The sequence below is a fragment of the Periophthalmus magnuspinnatus genome, unplaced genomic scaffold (genome assembly GCF_009829125.3).
Source record: "Periophthalmus magnuspinnatus isolate fPerMag1 unplaced genomic scaffold, fPerMag1.2.pri scaffold_150_arrow_ctg1, whole genome shotgun sequence".
Lineage (NCBI taxonomy): Eukaryota > Metazoa > Chordata > Actinopteri > Gobiiformes > Gobiidae > Periophthalmus > Periophthalmus magnuspinnatus.
In genome coordinates, this window is record NW_022986712.1 from 5,221 (window position 1) to 21,775 (window position 16,555).

At 36.0% G+C, this 16,555-nt stretch overlaps 1 protein-coding gene across 2 annotated transcripts; it reads left to right on the forward strand.

The window, feature by feature from the left end:
* Positions 1-857: 857 nt before the first annotated feature.
* On the forward strand, positions 858-16,087 carry LOC117393475 (sodium/hydrogen exchanger 3-like). Of its 2 annotated transcripts, none has more exons than XM_055232466.1 (16): positions 858-900; positions 4,029-4,331; positions 4,780-4,940; positions 5,979-6,057; positions 6,171-6,348; positions 6,603-6,823; positions 7,316-7,518; positions 7,896-7,985; positions 8,078-8,148; positions 10,372-10,501; positions 11,047-11,195; positions 11,947-12,070; positions 12,412-12,585; positions 12,891-12,945; positions 13,239-13,313; positions 14,485-15,804. In XM_055232466.1, coding segments are annotated over exons 1-16 (2,304 nt in total). In that variant the 5' UTR covers positions 858-899; the 3' UTR covers positions 14,775-15,804. The 2 variants fall into 2 exon arrangements, with proteins under 2 accessions (XP_055088441.1, XP_033847477.2); XM_033991586.2 differs by lacking the exon at positions 858-900 and adding an exon at positions 1,480-1,610 and having other exon boundaries at positions 14,485-16,087.
* Positions 16,088-16,555: the final 468 nt, after the last annotated feature.

Sequence of the window (16,555 nt, forward strand, 5' to 3'; positions counted from 1 at the left end):
ATCCTTCTCATAGGCCCAACATTTACATTCATATTTTTGGATTAAAATAGCATAAAAATTTGACAGTGTAATTGTGTACTTCACTGCAACACAACTAGTGATTTGCATTTCTGTTTAGCTGTCACAACCCAAGCACCTTACCGCTTGTTTCATGGTTCTTTTATTTCCTTTTTATATTGTTTTTACAAATGTATGTATGGACATTTGACACGTCTTGGCAATACAGTCTTAGACGTTTGATCTCAAGCTCTAAACTTAATGTAAAATCTTGTTCCACTGGTTCAGTTTGAAGCAGATCGGTACAGATCGCAAGTGCCTCCACTGTCTATAGTGAACTGTACCACCCTGTTTGAGGCATCTGAAGTGGACCCTGGAGGGATGTAACTCCCTGAGGGTCAACGTGGTATGGATTGCATTGCCTAAGGCGTGGTTACACATGAAATTAGATGATTGAACAAGACGAGAACAACAGCGACAAGGATGATGCAACAGCTGTTTCCTATAGATGCATGGCACTCACGTAACAAGATCTAAAATGTATATTTCCAGTGCATAATGCATCTAAGAATAGCCAAACCCAATTGGCATAACATAAAGAGATGCTAAAATGCCAGCATAGAAGTGCCACAGTGTCACAAACTGAGGCACTTTGCCTTTTTGTGAATTGCTCTATTCGACCTCATAATTACGAGTATAATTCGGATAGGCAACGATTAGATTTTATTTATTAAGAAAACATTTTGGATAAGGTCAGTTGCTCACATAACAGAGGCCTGCCCCTTGACCTGGAGCCCGAAACTAGGAGCATGAAACACAACTTGGCTGCAGGGAGCCGCACCAAACAGACCCGCCTCCAAGGTGGCCTCAAGTGATTCGTACTAGTGAAAAAGGATTAAGACAGTTTGTAGATTCACATATTGAGTTATTACTACAGTTGAGGTTGCTGTAGAGTACAGTATATAACTTTCTGAAGGTGGCATGATTCCATGGAAAATTTAAAACTATACTTCAGGACGCAATAAACAAAAAATAAAAATATTGGGCTGCTTTTTTGTTGGCTAAAAAGATACATACTGTGGCTTTAAGCGTCGGAAGCTGGAAAAAGTTCAGCACGTTTTATATGTGACTGAATAACTTCTCAGAAGCACATTCTGAAAACATCAACCACAAATGTAACACTTTGTAGACACTAGTTATAAAAGGCTCAGGGTCGTGGTAGAACTAACTACAAACTGTAGCGGCAAAGTGGATACAATTCAATCAAACCAAAAGACAGAAGAGTGAATAGATTTTTTAAATTTTTTTATGTTGACCTTGGCTGTAACTCTGAAATAGTTTTGGATAAGAGACACTGTTGGGATTGCTTTTTTCTTGTTGTGGGTCCAATGCTACGCTTGAACATGGGAAAACCTGGCTGCTCTGGACGTTGATTTGCTTAATCTTAGTTTTTGGGATTGAAGCGAAATCTAAATCTGACCATAGCCACAATGGACATCACCAAAATGCCTCCAGCATCACAGGGATTCCCATTGTCACGTTTAAGTGGCACCATGTGGAGATGCCATACACTGTTGCATTGTGGATACTGGTGGCTGGGCTTGGCAAACTGGGTATGTATCTGGCAACGTAGTTCATGTGACCTAATGAGTGACTTCCTATGCATAATAACAGTGTCTCACCGGCTTCGATTCTGCATTAAAACTAATTAATATACAGATTTCACTTAGAATATCTCATAGACATGAAAGAAATGATCAGAGGTTGTGTAACTTGGATGATATCAATAATACTAACAAACTTAATTTCCAGGTGTCAATCTCATATAATATATATAGACATAGTATCTTTCAAGAGTGAGGCCTATTTGAAATGCAAAACTTTAAGGTAAGGAAGGGACTGGGAATTATGCATATAAATGTGCATAGTATCACATCTAAATTAATAACTTAACTAAATTAACTAGGTTCTAAAATTATAATACAACCACTTTACAGCTAATCACTTAAGCTCTAGATCAAGTTATGAAATATTGTGCTACATTTACTTGTAAATGATCACACTAAAGAATTGTCTTTCAAGTCTACTTACGGTAGTTAAACTATGTTTTCTTTTTTTTTTTAATAAAGAATGCTTGTGCGATGGAGAGATGCTGTAATGTGTTTCATGAGTTACAAATGTTCACAAACCTTCAGTTTTACAGAAGTAAAAGTCTTTTTGCCAGTAACACCATGTGTTTCCAGAAAGCATGCAGGCAAGGCAAGGCAAGGCAAGGCAAGTTTATTTGTATAGCACAATTCGTACGCAAGGTAATTCAAAGTGCTTTACAGAATAAGAAAGACATTAAAATCGCACAAATCAAAACATAAATAATCACAAATAATCATCATAAAATTAACATTAAAAGAGAAGAGTGCAGAATAAAAACCTTTCAGTCGTATGCACAGCTAAACAGAACTGTTTTGAGCCTGGATTTAAACATTGTCAAAGTAGAGGCCTGTCTCACATCTTCAGGAAGATTGTTCCAGGTTTTAGCTGCATAAAACTTAAACGCTGATTCCCCATGTTTAGTCCTGACTCTGGGCACCAGCAGGAGGCCGGTCCCTATGAACCCGGATGGTTCATATGGCACTAACATGTCGGAGATAAACTTTGGACCTAGGCCATGGAGAGACTTATACACAAGCAGAGCTGCTTTAAAGTCTATTCTTTGAGCTACAGGAAGCCAGTGCAGAGACCTGAGCACAGGACTTATGTGCTCGTACTTCCTGGTTCTAGTCAGGACCCGAGCAGCAGCGTTCTGGATGTACTGCAGCTGTGTTAAGGCTCGTTTGGAGAGGCCAGTGAGCAGGCCGTTACAGTAGTCTAACCTACTGGAGACAAATGCATGGATAAGTCTCTCTAAGTCTGGTTTTGACAGTAAACCTTTGATTTTGCAATGTTCTTTAGGTGGTAAAAAGCTGCAGATGTTATTGATTTGATGTGGCTGTTAAAGTTCAAGTCTGAGTCCATTATTACCCCTAGATTTCTAGCCTGATTTGAAGGTTTTAGAGAGAGAGACTGGAGGTGACTGCTGACACTTTCTCTATGTTTCTGTGGGCCAAAGATGATGACTTCAGTCTTGTCTGAGTTTAGCAGAAGAAAGTTGTTTTGCATCCACACACTGATCTGCTGGATGCAGTGGCAGAGTGAATCCACTGGTCCATATTCACCTGCTGCACCTCAAGATGGTGAACACAAGTGGAAAATTTGATTGAGATTTGGTTTCAATGTGTTTGCAAAAAAAACAAAAACCTTAACACTTGTGAGGTACATCTCTTGAAGCTGTTGTTCAACAAAGCAATGCCACAATGCAGCTAAAATAAAAAAATAAAATAAAATTGTGAACTGGACAGTTTTTTATTATAAATTACATCAAAGTCTCGTTCTTGTTCTAGTGGGAATTGTATCTTATCTCTCCTAATTCAAATTGTCCCGATTCTTCCGGTCTGGTTTTGTCATTACCTGTTCTATTCTTAACATGACCTCCTAACGACTCCTTGTTTCCACAGCTCTGTATGATTATTAACTACACTTTAACAGTGATGTCCTACACTGCACTGATCCTCTTTTTTTTTGGAATTATTTATATTTAGACACACTATCCAAAACACCATCCCGAAATTGCTAGTCTGTAACTGACAATGTGAGAAATTAAAATGTTTAGAAAAGCCTCAACACTGAATCAGGGTGCCTACTTTAAAGTAACTCATTTTGATACATTTTGATAAATTGTGCACTGGAGATATGTTATGTCCTGCAAAGAAGCACAAATAAAATATTAGATATATTTTTCTATGACATTTTTTATTTAGTATGTATGATTGTCACATACACACAAAACACTTATTTACATTACATTTAAACATGCTTTGGAATAAGAGACAGACTAACAATTTATACTCAAAGTCACTGTTATGAAAGAAAGATCAAAGTAGTTTTATCTAAGTTTTGAAAATGTCTGTCCTAATATTTTCCATGTCTTTTTGCAGTGATTGAGGCTAACCACCATGTGACCAACGTGATCCCGGAGAGTGCCTTGCTCATCTGTTTCGGGTTCATTTTGGGCGGCATCATTTGGGGGGCAGACAAAGTCCAGACCTTCAGTCTCACACCCACAGTCTTCTTCTTCTACCTTCTGCCCCAAATCATCCTGGACGCAGGGTACTTTATGCCCAATAAGCTGTTCTTCTCTAACCTGGGGGGCATCCTGATCCACGCAATCATCGGAACATGCTGGAACGCAGCCACTGTGGGCCTGTCGCTATGGGGATGCCACGTGGGAGGGGCCATGGGTGAGAGACTCTTTACATTTATGTACTGAAGTGTAGAGGGTGTAAGGATCCAATTGGTATATTATATTATCACAATAATCACTTCATTGGACTGTTTGATTATGAAAATATAATCATTGTATTTATTTTAGTACCGGTAATAACATAATTATTTTAATGATTATTTACCTATGGCAGATAAGTTCTACCAGTGTTTTGGGGTGATATGCAGGACCAATTTAGATTTTTTTTTCCCCAGGCAAAAAATTGCAAATATTCTCTCTTTATGTATCTCTATTGTAAACAGATGCTAAATAGTTCCAACCAAAACTTTTAGTCTTCTCCAACAACAAAAGAATAAATTAAGCATTCAAGAGACAATATAATGTCATAATAATCGATACATACACATGACGAAAAATAAGCTAAAGATTTTAAGTTTGGAATGTAATGTAAATCAAAATTTCAGGTGACATAGATATTGGGCTGCTTCAGTACCTGTTGTATGGAAGTCTGCTCTCGGCTGTGGACCCTGTGGCCGTGATCGCAGTTTTTGAGCAGGTCCATGTGAACGAAGTCCTGTTTATCATGGTGTTTGGAGAGTCTCTACTGAATGATGGAGTCACTGTGGTATGTTAAACTCATAGACTGTATATATATAAATATATATACTGTATAGCCTGGTTTCAGAAGACATCACACCACTTTAGATGCAGTACTGAATGAAATTTTGGACCAGGAAGAGTTAATTTATTAAAACATATAAGTGCCACTTCAAAAGAATTACAAAGGCTTACAATTGTGTAGCATTGTTTTGAAAAGCTATATCGATTTTAGTGCAATAAAAATATGATTTCCCTTCCTGGGCAAATTCTCAAAACTATACTTTTTTATATTATCTGTAGAGGACACTATCAAAAAGGGAATAAAACTCTTCTAACTGTTTCATGCCAAATTGTGTATTAACATAGCAAGTTATTAAGGTATTTGATCAGGATTGACATTTTGTTGATGTTACTATGAAAATGCCTTGGATTAATTTTTTTTTTTCAAGAAAAATCCAAAGTCCACAAAAGTTGAATCTGATAATTTATAATAGTCGTGAGTAACATTTTCTTGCATAATTTTTCAATCGCACCAAAATATCCCCATGTAATCGACAGACAATTACTTTACCACAAAACCCTGTAGAACAGTTATGACAAGTGAAACCCAGCATTAACTATTTAACATGGTTTCTATTAATTTGTAGAAATCATACATAATAGAACTTTGAAGTGGATGTAATTTCAACAATGAAGTTTAAATACTTCTCAGAAACTTTATCAAGGATAGTTTTTCGAATCATGAGTCATATTTGATAAGGTTTGATTGCACTACATGTGGCCTTTATCTAATATAAATAAAATAACTGTGGTGAAGTGGTGACACAGTAAATAATAGTGATGAATTAAATAGGTATAGGGTGGCAAGTTAATGATAAGTTAAGTTTTATTGTAGTAGTAGTAGTATTAGTTGGTTGTTTTTTTTTTATTTTGTTTTGTCTGTTTAAATCTTTTTTGCTTGGTATATTTTGTTCATGGTTTTCTTCATTTTTTAATTTGGCCTAGTTGTAATTACCAATGTTTTAAACTATGCAAATTATCATTTTATTTTTTATTTCTACAGGTGCTATTCAACGTTTTTGATGCATTTGTGTCTCTGGGAGGAGCTGAAATCGATGCAGCAGAGATCATCAAAGGAATTAGTATGTATTTTATTCCAATCTGATGCTGAAAATATTTTATGCTGTCAATAAATAAATGTCAAAGGATTTACAGTCATAATAATCTAACAGTAAAAATATGCTTTCTTCCACAGTTTCCTTCTTTGTTGTGGCGTTCGGAGGGGCTCTGGTTGGGGTGGTTTTTGGATTATTGTTGTCTCTTTTGACGCGTTGCACCAAAAACATTCAGATAATTGAACCTGGGTTTGTGTTCGTCCTGGGATACCTGTCCTACCTGACAGCGGAGATGCTCTCACTGTCGGCCATCCTCTCGTACGTGATAAATAAAAATATATTTTATTGATCAAAGTTAGGAAATTACTTGTTTACATTTAGATTACCTGTACTAAAAAGAGTAAAAAAAGCAAATCACTGTCCATTTAGAATTATGTGAAATGTTTTGAAAAAGAATTTGAGCATTATACACATTACACACTACTTAACGTCCTGTCCAATGAGACCTACATGGAAAAAATTAAACATAAATTAATGAATTAATACAATTTTAAAATGTTCTGTTTCTTTAGGATTACATTCTGTGGCGTGTGCTGTCAGAAGTACATAAATGCAAACATGGATGAGAAGTCGGTTACGACAGTGCGCTACGCCATGAAGGTTTTTGCTAATGGCTCGGAGACTATGATCTTTGTGTTCCTCGGAATCTCGGCCATTGACAAAACCATCTGGGTCTGGAATACCGGCTTCATCCTGCTCACACTGCTGTTTGTGTTCGTCTACAGATGCATTGGTAAAACTCAGAAAATAGACACATTACATCCCTCTAATCCCTGCTACTGGAGATGCATACTGACATTGTATCCTTAAGTAACACACTTCACTTTACTTAGTTGTGTTGCAGCTTCGGACTAAGCTAACTTATGCACTAATGCATTAAATTGTAGGAATTTCAAGAAAAACACTATTATTATTATTATTATTATTATTATTATTATTATTATTATTATTATTACTTTACACCATACTAAAGTTACATAAATAAATCAAGTACAAGCTAAAATTATTTTCATACAAAACTTCTAAGAATATTTCATTTTTGTAATTATATAATATTGGAATGCTAATGCATGTTTTTATATATTTAAAAAATAGGGCAGTGCTCACAACATACCCCACAGTTAGTAGTTTTATACTGTAACCAGTTTATCAAGAAAAAATGGAGAACAAATAATAATATACCTGAATACATTTGTACCTTTCTACTTGTATGTTTTGTATCCAGGTGTGTTTTTCTTGACCTGGATTCAGAACAAATTCAGGCTGGTGCCACTGGACTTCACAGACCGGCTCATCATGAGCTACGGTGGCCTGCGGGGGGCAGTAGCGTATGGACTCGCTGTGCTGCTAGATGAGAACAAAATTAAAGAGAGGCCTTTGATGATCGGGACCACCCTGATAGTGGTGTACTTCACTGTCATTTTACAGGTGTGACAAATGTAACCTGGACTGCAGTTTAATTACAGCACATCAGAATCAGTGATTAGGTTACCGAAATCAATATCAGGGATCAAACTTTGGCAGTATCAAACTGACACTAGCCTAGACTCAAGACATAAAGGTCCTTGGTCCGATTACTGGACCAGTAGAGGAAATGTACTTTAACTTACCTGAAGAGGTGTCTGCCGATCAATGTGTTAAGATTTGTGGACAGAGCACATGAAGTTAGTTGGAAATAAGAGAAAGAAGATGTAATACATAGGTCAGGTAAAGATATGGATGAAAAACTGTTGAATAGGTCTTCCTGTAGTCAAAAGATACTGTGGTAGTATTTTTACCAATATCTTGGATTATGTGTTTTACAGGGAATAACCATGAAACCTCTGGTCACATGGCTAAAAGTAAAAAGAGCTACTTCTTCTGACCTCATGCTCATTGGAAAAGTGCAGAACAAGGTATGACAGTGTGACAGTTAATATTATATACTCAAAGCACTGCATAAAAGTATATTATATAAATTATATGAATGTTTGGTTTCACGTTATAGGTGTTTGATCACTTGTTGGTGGCAATTGAAGACATCTCAGGCCAAAAGGGACATAACTACATGAGGGACAAGTGAGTATATGTAATTAGGCAAGGCAAATTTATTTGTATAGCACAATTCATACACAAAGTAATTCAAAGTGCTTTATAGAATAAGAAAGACATTAAAATCACAATACAAACAAATCAGTCTAACCTACTGCAGATAAATGCTTGAATAAGTCTCTCTAAGTCTGGTTTAGACAGTATACCTTTAATTTTTGCAATGTTTTAGATGGTAAAAAGTTGTTTTCAGTGTTATTTATTTGATGTGGCTCTTAAAGTTCAAGTCTGAGTTCATTATTACACCTAGATTTCTAGCTAGATTTGAAGAGAGAGAGATTGGAGGTGACTGCTGACACTTTCTCTTTATTTCTGTGAGCCAAAGACTATGACTTCAGTCTTGTCTGAGTTCAGTTGGAGAAAGTTGTTTTGCATCCCAACACTGATCTGTTGGATGCATTGGCAGAGTGAATCCACTGGTTTATATTCACCAGATGCCAGTGAGACATAGATCTGAGTGTCATCCACATAGTTGTGGTAGGACACATTATTGCATCATTATTAACTGGCCTAATGGCAGCATGTAGAGATTGAACAGCAGGGGCCCCAGGATTGACCCCTGGGGCACCCCACAGGTCAGAGGCATTTTATCTTTTCCAATGTACTCAATGTCTTCTAGATAAGACAAGTTTAGTGCTGTACCAGAGATGCCCACCCAGTCCTCTAGTCTGTGTATGAGGATCCCATGATCGAAAGGGTCAAAAGCAACACTCAGATCTAACAGGATCAAGACTTTGCCTGCATCAGTGTTTAGTTGGATGTCATTTGTCACCTTGATAAGAGCAGTCTCATTGCTATGTGGGTCTAAAACCTGACCTTGCAACCTTACAGGTGCAAAGTGACTCAGTTCTACGTGCTTGGTGGCTGCAGGGGTGTTATTTACAGTAAACCTTGCCATTAAAAAATACTGCAAACTCATTTCACTTAGATATGGAAATTAGTTTTAACGGTAGCCGGAAGGTTTGTTCTGTTTACGGTTGCAAATAGGACACCAGAGTTGTTACTGCAACTTCCAATAATGTCAGAAAAATAACTCTCCCTTTCATCCAGAACATTCACAACACTCAGTCACAGAACATAAAACATTTCCATGAACAGTGCACCTGTGTTATCATTTATGTGTCTCCTTTGAACAACTGCGGGTGGAGTTGATTCCACTAGAACTTACCTGTATTATTGTCAGTCATGTTTCAGTTAAAAATATAATGTCAAGCTAAAAAGAAGAAATAAAATCATTAATTGAAAATGATTTGTTACATAAAGAACTGACACTGCACAGCAAGTTTCAGATTAATTTCATTAGGACTGGATGTTGCCTAGCAGGGAGTGTGGCATTTTGGTCTTTAGAACGTATCAGTCAGGTTTAAGATGAAAGTAGCAGGTTTTTCTTCTTTGAAAATATTACCACTGAAAGTAAGTAAGTAAGTAAGTAAGTAAATAAGTAAGTATTTTATTTGGTCATTACATTAAAAATCAAACATTATTCCACATGTATATAACATCTCTATCATGACTGAAAAGTTTTAGGCTGAAGTAAAAAATACTTATAATGCCTAACCCTATTGAATAATAACACACAAGAATTACAAGAAAAGCAGCATCAGTTCTACAACAAATGACTCAATGTGTACAAAAGAAAAACTACAAACCATGGCAGTTCACATAAATCATTCCTGAGCCCTGTAATTTTCAAAAAATAATGTTTTATACCTCTTAAATGCTTCTACTCTGTAGGAGCTTTTTAATTTCTTACTCTTTAATTCTGTGTTGGTAGTCCCGACAGTATTCACAGAAAGAATTACCGTACTTAGGTTTCTTCCCCTGTTGCTGGCAGATAACTTGTTGTAAAAATGTTTTAAAAGTCGTTTACTTAAAAGAAATCATAACTAGACAGATTTTCCAGCACTGGAAGAGATAAAATGATTAAAAAGCAAAGTAAAGAAGGAAGCAGCTGAAGCAAGAAAGCATAGCACCTGCACTCTTCAGAAGCAGGAAGCAAAAGCATGAATTAGTAATAATAATTTTGGTGAAGTTGATTAAGCACATTTGAATCAAAATCACAATCTGAATGGTCCCAATTAAAAAAACGCATAGACTGTGAATCGGTTTGAAGTCAGTCTTCTCTCAAATGTTAAAAAATACCATTATATAAAATTAAAATAAAGATCCTCATATATTTCTGTTTAAATTCAGGTGGAATAACTTCGAGAGTAAATGGCTTTCCTGGATTTTGATGAAGCCTTCAGCGAGAAAGAAGCACGATCATGTGTTTGACGTTTTCCACCAACTCAACCTAAGAGACGCTCTGGACTATGTGGCCGAGGTATGACTGTAAATACAACTTCCCTTGACATGGAAAAAAATAATAGGTTGGGTTCACGTGACAACACAACTTTCTAAAATCCTAATAGTTTAAAATTAAGCTGGAGGATGGGTCAGAAGTCTATGGTGAAATTTGCTGTTTGGCTGTTTTGTCAAGCTGGTTTATGGTTAATATCTTTTTAATTACTGGGCCTATCCACATGAAACAAAACTGGCAGTCAACGTCTTCTCAGCAGAAATAAACTGTATTTTTTCAGAAATTGGTGCCATTATTGAACCCCAAAGAGATCATTGTTGCCATGTGGACTAAGAACATAAATCCATAAGAGTAACATTACAAATTTGTGTTGCCAGTCCCAAGCACATGATAGAGTTCAATATTTAAGGATGATAAGTTTGGATTTTTTTTAAACAGTATATCTCCTATAGTGTTATATAGACCACTGCCTCCATCTGAAATTATGACATGTCTTAAATTCCCAAAAAATTGACCCAACCTATTATAAGTACCATTGTGAGTAAGTCCTGTTGTTTTGTCTTGTACAGGGTGAATGTAAGGGCAGTCTGGAGTTTATTCGAAATGAAACCGCTTACATTGACTTCAGGAAGAAGTTTGGGGATGATTTTTCAGACATCTCAATGCCTGACATCACGATTGACATGGGAGACACAACTATTGCTAATCCATACACAAGGTAAACAAGTTATAAGTGATCAAATTTTCGCATATAGCTATTGTAGAATAGGTTGTAGTATCCTGAGAGTTGCAGAAATGAGGCACTAGGTATGTTATAAAGTTTTTAATGGTTATTGGCAATAGCCAGATACCTATATAGACTTGTTTGCTGAAAGATGATAATTTGTTTTACTGTGTAACAAAGGTAAAATCAATTACATTTGTTGTTTGGGACTTTTTGAGACTGTTACATTTTGGGGGTTTTTCACTTACCGGAATATTATGTTGTATAATAGTACACCTTTAATATAATACAATATGAAACGTTTTTGGTGGAGGTTACAACCCCTGCTTATCTCCATGGAGATGTTGTTGCTTTGCCTGGAATGTACCTCAATCTGACATTAAACTTTTTGGTCTCGATAGAGCCAAGCACAGCACAACCAGGACAAGTTACTGGTTGCAAAAAAACTTGAAAAATATGCATTCTTTACAGTGAGTGGGCTTGCCTCACAACAGATCTGACCAGTAACTTCATAACTTGTCTCCATGGTGATAGATAGGTTTTAATGCCACACTGTGGAACATCGAGGGAAATCAGTAACATCCATGTAAGCTTATCTAGTTATCTAGTTTAAAAAGATATACACACTACGGACAGGTTGTCTGAGACAGTGGCTCCTAATGACCAAAGTTGAGAACAATACTTTATATACTTTACATATTAATGGACTTCTATTTATGCATTTCTTTAGACAAGACACCTTTAGACGAGACACTGTGCCTTCTATTAGTTTGGAAATGCATGAACAGACAATGAATGGACTGAGAGAGTCAGAGGACATGAACACGCATCACCTACTGCAACAGCATCTGTACAAGGGCCGGAAACAGGTAGGTAAACCAAAATAGTAGACAAAATAGAAAAAAAATTATCTGATTAGTATATAGTTGGCTAAAATCGACATATCATGCCTTTTGTATTAAACTATAAAATACATACATCATTATTTTGTTCATAATAAATCAATAAAACTTATCTAAACAGCTTAATAATAAAAACAGGTTCACTGACTTCCTGTTCAAAAATGCAGAGTGTGAGTTTGCTTCAAATCAATGTAAATACAACCCTGACTAACATAATGATAAGGAGCATTGTTATAACATGGCTAAAAGCTGATCTATACATAATATGTCCCCTTTAATGTTAATTTTTGTGTTTGTTTTTGTTGTAGCATCGTCATAGATACAGCCGGAGCCACTTTGATGTGAACCAGGATGAAAATGAGGTTCAGGAGATTTTCCAGAGAACAATGAGAAACCGTTTGGAATCATTCAAATCGGGCAAGATGGGAGTCACACCCCCAAAGACCATCACCAAGCACTCCAAGAAAGACACACAACAGAAGGTGAAAAAGGAGATGAGATGGAATAGACCCACATTGTATAGTGATCTGCCCTGTAACAATCATTACTATCAACACATAATTCAATAAATTGTAGCCGGATAAATATTTCTTTTTTTTTTTGGTAGTAAGATTAGGGTCAGATAAATAACTTCCATGACTCAATGTATCAATGTAGACCCTAATACTGAGCATAGCATAAAGTAGTTACATTTGTTATTGTTAATATGATATTTGGTTATAGCGACAAGCCTAATAATTATCACATGCTTCTATTTTTATAGCAATAACGTCTTCTATTTTTGCAGATGCCCAATGGTAAATCAATGGACAAAACAAGAAGCTATCATTCTGGTGATGAAGGTCAGTCTTTACGAAGATGTTATATTAGAGTCTATTTTTAATTTATTTTTAAGTATATTTTTTAAATTATTATAAACTATTTATCTATTATCTTGTTTTATTGCATGTACCATTTTCCTTCAATTCTTTAACTGTGTGGTGCAACACTGGAATTTCCCCACTGTGGGACTAATAAAGGCATATCTTATCTTATCTTTGAGAAAATATGTGTTGACAAATAAAGAAAAAGCTAAAAATATATAAAATTTAAAATATAACAGCATTTCATCTCTAAAGATAGATTGTGCTTGCAGATTTTGAGTTTTCAGAGGAGAGCAGTGCTTCTGGATACACAGGATCTATTCCCAGAGTGTCCTACACAGCTGGAGGTAAGAATATAATGCATAATTTTGCACAGCTCCATAATTCTCTTCTGTTGATTTTACAAAGCAACCAAAATAAATTTTAACTACATTTAACTACATCAGTTAGCTAAGTCATTCAGACAGACAGTGACTCCATCTTTTCTGCATCACTCGAGAAAAAATAAACAACTAAAAACCCAACTCTACTATGGTACTATGAATCCTATACTTTACCATTAATTTTAAAGAACAAGAATTGATTTAAACAAGCATATATATATATATATATATATATATATATATATATATATATATATATATATATATATATATATATATATATATATATATATATATATATATATATATATATATACATACATACATACATACATACATACATACATACATACATACATACATACATACATACATACATACATACATACATACATACATACATACATACAGATAGATAGATAGATTGGGTGATTATTTATGTTTTGATTTGTGTGATTTTAATGTCTTTCTTATTCTGTAAAGCACTTTGAATTACCTTGTGTACGAATTGTGCTATACAAATAAACTTGCCTTGCCTCGCCTATATATCCTGGCCACTCGCGCTGTGGCTGTTGTCACAGATCCCGCAGGTCTGAGTTTATTTAATCTTTTTATTGAGTCGCTTTCAGAAATTATACAACCCGATCCAATGTTGCAAGGTTTAAGTATGAGGTGTTCTGAGTACAGGATATGCCTCCATGCAGATGATGGTGATGATGCTCTTCTTTAGCCTTGAGAATTCATACTCAGATTGATGGATTTATTTCAAGAATATGGCAGCCTGTCAAGTTACATCCTTAACATTGAAAAAACACAAGCCTTGGTATACACCATCGTCTGAATTTAAAATATGCATTACTGCAACTCCTACAATTATTATACGGTACTGGTACCCAATATAGATATATCACAGATTGATGTATCGTTCAATACCACAATTATTGGATTATTAGTATGAAAAGTTTGACAATCTTAGTCTACAAGAAAGCATCACAACAGTAGCTCATACATTACAACATGATATAAAATAACAAAAATAGCAAAAAATAAATGGTAATAAAATAAAATTCAAATACAAAATAATATTTAAAGTAGCAGAAATAGCTGCTAACCCCATGTCCCCTCTCTTTTCCAGTTGGCATAGAGAACCCGGCCTTCATGCCCGACCTGGACCCCATGGCGCCGGTGCAAATCCCGCCTTGGTTAGCCGAGGGGGAGACGGACAGTGCCACAGTCGCCCCGTCACAGAGAGCTCAGGCCGGACTGCCCTGGACTCCCAGTAACCTGCGCCGCCTTGCCCCCCTCCGAATCAGCACCCGCTCCTCAGACTCCTTTGTGTTAGCGGACACACTACCCTCCTCTTCACGGGAGAGAGATGAACTCCCTCCTCCTCCCTCCCCTCCTCCCTCTCCTCCTCACTCTTAGAAAAAACAAGCACTGCTTTCACACTTACTTTGCACAGACACCACGTAAAAAACTGTGACTGAAGGATTCACATTGTAGCTTCTCTGGTGGAGGGTCTGCGACCAGCTTGTCTCCTTGGAGGTATTATTGCGCTTGACTGCAAGATTCCAAAGTATGGTATTATAAGTCTCTATCTATGGGGACAAGCATGTCTGTCCACCAGAAAAGTTGCAGGTCAGACCTGTGGACAGACAGTCCTGCTGCAGTAAAGATTTTTTTTTTAGGCTAATCAAATTATTTTTTAACACTTACCATTGAATTAATGCAAGATGGGTACATTTAATGCCATACTATGTAACATTTCGGGTTAAAGAAATAATATCTCCATGAAGACAAGCAGATGGAGGACCCCAGAAAAATTACATAATGTACCTTCATCCCACAAAACAATCTACACTGGACCAGGACTAAACCAGGACTAGAATAGGACCAAACCAAGTCTAGATCACAACTAAACAGGGCTAAAACCAGAACCAAACCAAGACAAGTGTGAACTCTTCCATAATGGCTCCCCTCAAATCTAACTCAGGTCCAAGCTCAGACTTTGCACTGTCTCCTCTCAGAATATTGAACAAGGAGTGTTGTTTTTCATGCCATTCTTTAATCTAGACAAAACATTCCCAGTCACGGAACCTTTGAGCTGTTGGGAAATTTCACTCAATGTTAAACCACATGTGAACTGCATTATTTGAGTTTGAACCTTGTCGTGCTTCAAGCGTGCGTTCAAAACCCTAAAAACCTTCCCCAGTGTGATGTAATTTCAAAAGTTGACTTAATGTGTAGGTCTAGTAAATGGTTGATTTTAATGTAATAATCAAATGATGCTGCCTTTTTCTGTTACTGTTTTTTGGTTGGTTTCAGAACGAAAATGTTTGAAGTCATTTGTAAGTTTTATTCATATAAAATGAGCCTGTGCATAAATAAATTGTGATATTATATGTTTAATCTGTGGTAAAAGAGTTTAATTTATTTTATTAAAGACCTGAAACAGAAAAAAGACAGAGGGTTTTTCTTGTTTGTTTGTTTTGAGAAATGGAATATTAATACAAACCAAATATTATGTTTTTTATGCATAAATCAAAATTAAAGACAAGTTACTGTTAGGACAATCGAGCTCTAGCAAGGATGGACATGTTAAAGACCATTTTCTTGTGAAATAGCAAAATATATTATCCCTGAGTTATTAGGAAAAAAGTAATGTTGTATGTAATGTAATGCACAAAATGGATCACAATAAAATGTTCAGTAATAACATTGACACCACATTCAGCTTTAGAATCTGTTCCATGTCATTATTTACTTTTACCACAAGAGGACACTATAGGAACCTGAAAACTACTTTATAGTTATACTAGGTTTGGGGCCTACTTTGGTATGGGGCCTGCCACTTGCTTGTCTCCAAGGAAATGTTATATATGTGGCTTGTTCCAGAGTGGCATTAAAGGTATTCAACATTTTAATTACAGCTGTTTGTAGATCTAGAAAATGTCTACAAAAATGTACATTCTTACTTTAAACAGACTTGCCTCTTTGCAGATCTGATCTGCTTACTTGTCTCCGTGGAGATATACAAGTTCAAGTTCATGACACACTGTGGAACATACCAGGCAAAGCACAAACATCTCAGCGGAGCCAAATAGATGTCCCTTCATCAGAAAAGTTTCATAATGTACCTTTAGCAGGCATTAAAATAATTAAATACTCCATGACTTCCATAATATTGGCCAAACCTTCGTGTCAAA

Bases quoted from the DNA above. Each gene is read 5' to 3' on its own strand.
- LOC117393475 (XM_033991586.2), top strand. From the start codon at position 1,559: ATGCCATACACTGTTGCATTGTGGATACTGGTGGCTGGGCTTGGCAAA. The intron at 7,519-7,895 runs GTGTGACAAATG...TGTGTTTTACAG, and splicing joins ACTTCACTGTCATTTTACAG to GGAATAACCATGAAACCTCT. The intron at 12,071-12,411 runs GTAGGTAAACCA...TTTTTGTTGTAG, and splicing joins TGTACAAGGGCCGGAAACAG to CATCGTCATAGATACAGCCG.